This window comes from Etheostoma spectabile, chromosome 2 (assembly GCF_008692095.1).
Source record: "Etheostoma spectabile isolate EspeVRDwgs_2016 chromosome 2, UIUC_Espe_1.0, whole genome shotgun sequence".
Classification (NCBI taxonomy): Eukaryota; Metazoa; Chordata; class Actinopteri; order Perciformes; family Percidae; genus Etheostoma; species Etheostoma spectabile.
In genome coordinates this window covers 21,001,263-21,003,762 of record NC_045734.1, presented here as the reverse complement: position 1 = coordinate 21,003,762, position 2,500 = coordinate 21,001,263, and the positions used below count along the sequence as shown (strand labels likewise).

Below are 2,500 nucleotides of genomic sequence, written 5' to 3'. Positions count from 1 at the left end.
GAAGCACATTGTTAAAACAAAGGAATTTGTAGTATTTTAAGATTATAGCCATTAATAACCCTGACACTGCAATTTACATTTTTCTGTCCTCCCACTAGCAAAACTGAGATGCAGGCTGATAGTGAGAATGTATTCAAACCAACTACGAAAACATACTCAAAATGTGTAATTTAATATGTATGAGGACATAGAGAGGTACTTGAGAGCAGGATTCCATTTAGGAACCAGGAAAACACAAACCAAATTAGAATTTAGCTATGTGTTATGGTGCTGTCTCACCTTGGGGATGACTTGTGTGAGAGCACAACTGGCCTTGTCACAGATCCACACTTTGTCCTTGGGGCTGTGTGCCGCGCAGATGGCCTGGAGCTCAGTGTAGACTGACTCGTACGGGTACGTATGGATGCTCAGCTCGGGCTTGCTGGGGGAGTCCAGCTGCAGGTGGTCTCTCAATGCAGGATCAGAAAGACGCTTTAAGTCCACAAAAAGTCTACAGAGGGGAAGTTGAGTTCAGTGAGAATGTGAATTCAGGTGAAAAGATTGTGATTTTAGAGTAACTTTAGAGTTGAGAGTAACTTTGGCCCCATTTAGGCTCAGCCTCTACCCAACATCAATATATTACACAGGATAGTTAACATGGCCAGCAAGATTGCTGGACATCAATTAAATTCTCTGACCACAATCTGTGAATCCAGGGTGGTGAGGAAAGGACAAGCAATTTGCGGTGACGGGCTACATCACCTATTCCAGGCCTATAAGGTGATAGATATAGGGTGCCATCCTTACAAACCAACCGGGCTGAGATAAAGAAATGCTGACCTATAATTCATCACCACCATTTGGTCCTTCATATCAGTCAGTAGCATTAAGTTAGATAACAGAACATCGTTGGGGCCACTATGTTGGTGCATAGTTACATCCCATTACCTTATCGTGTTCATCCCCACAATGGCATATGCAAAGAAAACTGGGTTGTACTCGATGTCTGCACCACGGAGGTTAAAAAGCCCTGGGAAAAGGAAAAAACAGAAAATGACATTTACATAACATTAAGTAAAATTTAAGAAATAAATTGCTTCATCTCTTAAAGACAGCGACAATGTCAGTAGCTATCTTTCCTATTCCATGCTCACACTCAAAACAGTATAGTTAACTTAACATCCATTTCAAACACTACACTATGTGTCTCAACTGAAACCACATTACAATTTATTGGGTGTCAAAGTTATTATTGGACTGCCTCTCATCCTTTGTGGATGCCTGAGCAAATCCCCTTCAATTGAACGCCCACTGAAACCCTCTTGTCTAAATGCCACCTGATGACAATCAAATTCAGCATTTACTGTAATTAACACAAACTCTCAGACCAAACAATCAGAAACAAGAGCTCATTAGGCACGATAAACAAGGTGCTCAGTCAGGCATCTAGAGGGACAAAGGTGCATCCCTGGGTCCTTGGATCGTGGTCATGTATCAAACTTATGTAACAGTAGGGATGTTGGGTAGAGCTGCTGCTTGTTTTACACACCAGTAACTCAAAACTGCTAAAACCTAATGTGGCGTCAATAAAAGGGATCTCCAAAGGCCTTTCATTCTTTGTTCCTTTGGGCTATATTGTTTGGCCCCTGGGATTATATTTCCACTTGCCCTAACGTGCTTCACCTTGCAGGATATGTCCACCCATAGCCCAGGGCTTATGAAACCGCACGTTATGATGTTATTTTAAGAGTTTTTCAACAAACACAGGGTTGAGATTTATTGTATGGTTACAACAACAAAACGGTCAGACAAACATAGTGTTTGACATTGAGTCAAATAAGATATTCTTAGTAAAAGTACTTAAATATCTACTGCATCTTCAGAGGGATGCCTTTGCTGTCTGTCACCCTGATTCTATTCTTTTATGTGGCCACCAAAAGGTGTTTTTTACATTTCTGTGTTCAAGTACAGTACCTACTTGGCAGAGGTAAAACAAAAAAAATGACCCATACATGCAATCTCGTCCAACGCCGTGGCAACAAACCAGGTGACTTTCCTCTCAGTCATCTTGGTTCGCAGCGCTATGATCTTGTCTTGCCAGGATATGCCTATAGGAAGACAGCAATGCTTATCAACATGGTGCCACTGAATTCCTTTCTTTCAAAAACATGTATATCTAGTTACAGTGGGCTGAAACCTTTACTTTGTCTTGCTTGGAAACCAAAGATAAGAAGGGGTGGTTGGAGATTTAAATGTCTCTATCTGTGACACAAAACCCTAGTTACTGTAGCTCCCGTAACTGAAATGTTGTTAAATGGTTGAATGGTGTTTTGCACTGACCGGTGTACTCTAAGCCCAAGGTGCGGAGCTGTGTGCTGGGTCTTTCTGGGCGGTCCATCCAGACCACATCGATCAGGTTGTCCTGCACGGCCACCAGAGAGTGGCCTGCACTGGTCAGCGCTTTGGACATGTTCTTCCACTGATCTGAAATATAACAATAAAAGTGTTTAGATAAAAAAAA

At 41.9% G+C, this 2,500-nt stretch overlaps 1 protein-coding gene across 2 annotated transcripts in view; it reads right to left on the bottom strand.

The window, feature by feature from the left end:
* Positions 1-2,500, bottom strand: part of xpnpep1 (X-prolyl aminopeptidase (aminopeptidase P) 1, soluble) — a 13,997-nt gene that overhangs the window by 3,853 nt on the left and 7,644 nt on the right. For both annotated transcript variants that reach the window (XM_032529544.1, XM_032529537.1), the window contains exons 6-9: positions 2,320-2,463; positions 1,992-2,087; positions 928-1,009; positions 280-490 (exon numbers count right to left, since the gene is read on the bottom strand). In XM_032529544.1, coding sequence (XP_032385435.1) covers positions 280-490; positions 928-1,009; positions 1,992-2,087; positions 2,320-2,463 — 533 coding nt within the window. The remainder of the gene's footprint in view (positions 1-279; positions 491-927; positions 1,010-1,991; positions 2,088-2,319; positions 2,464-2,500) is intronic.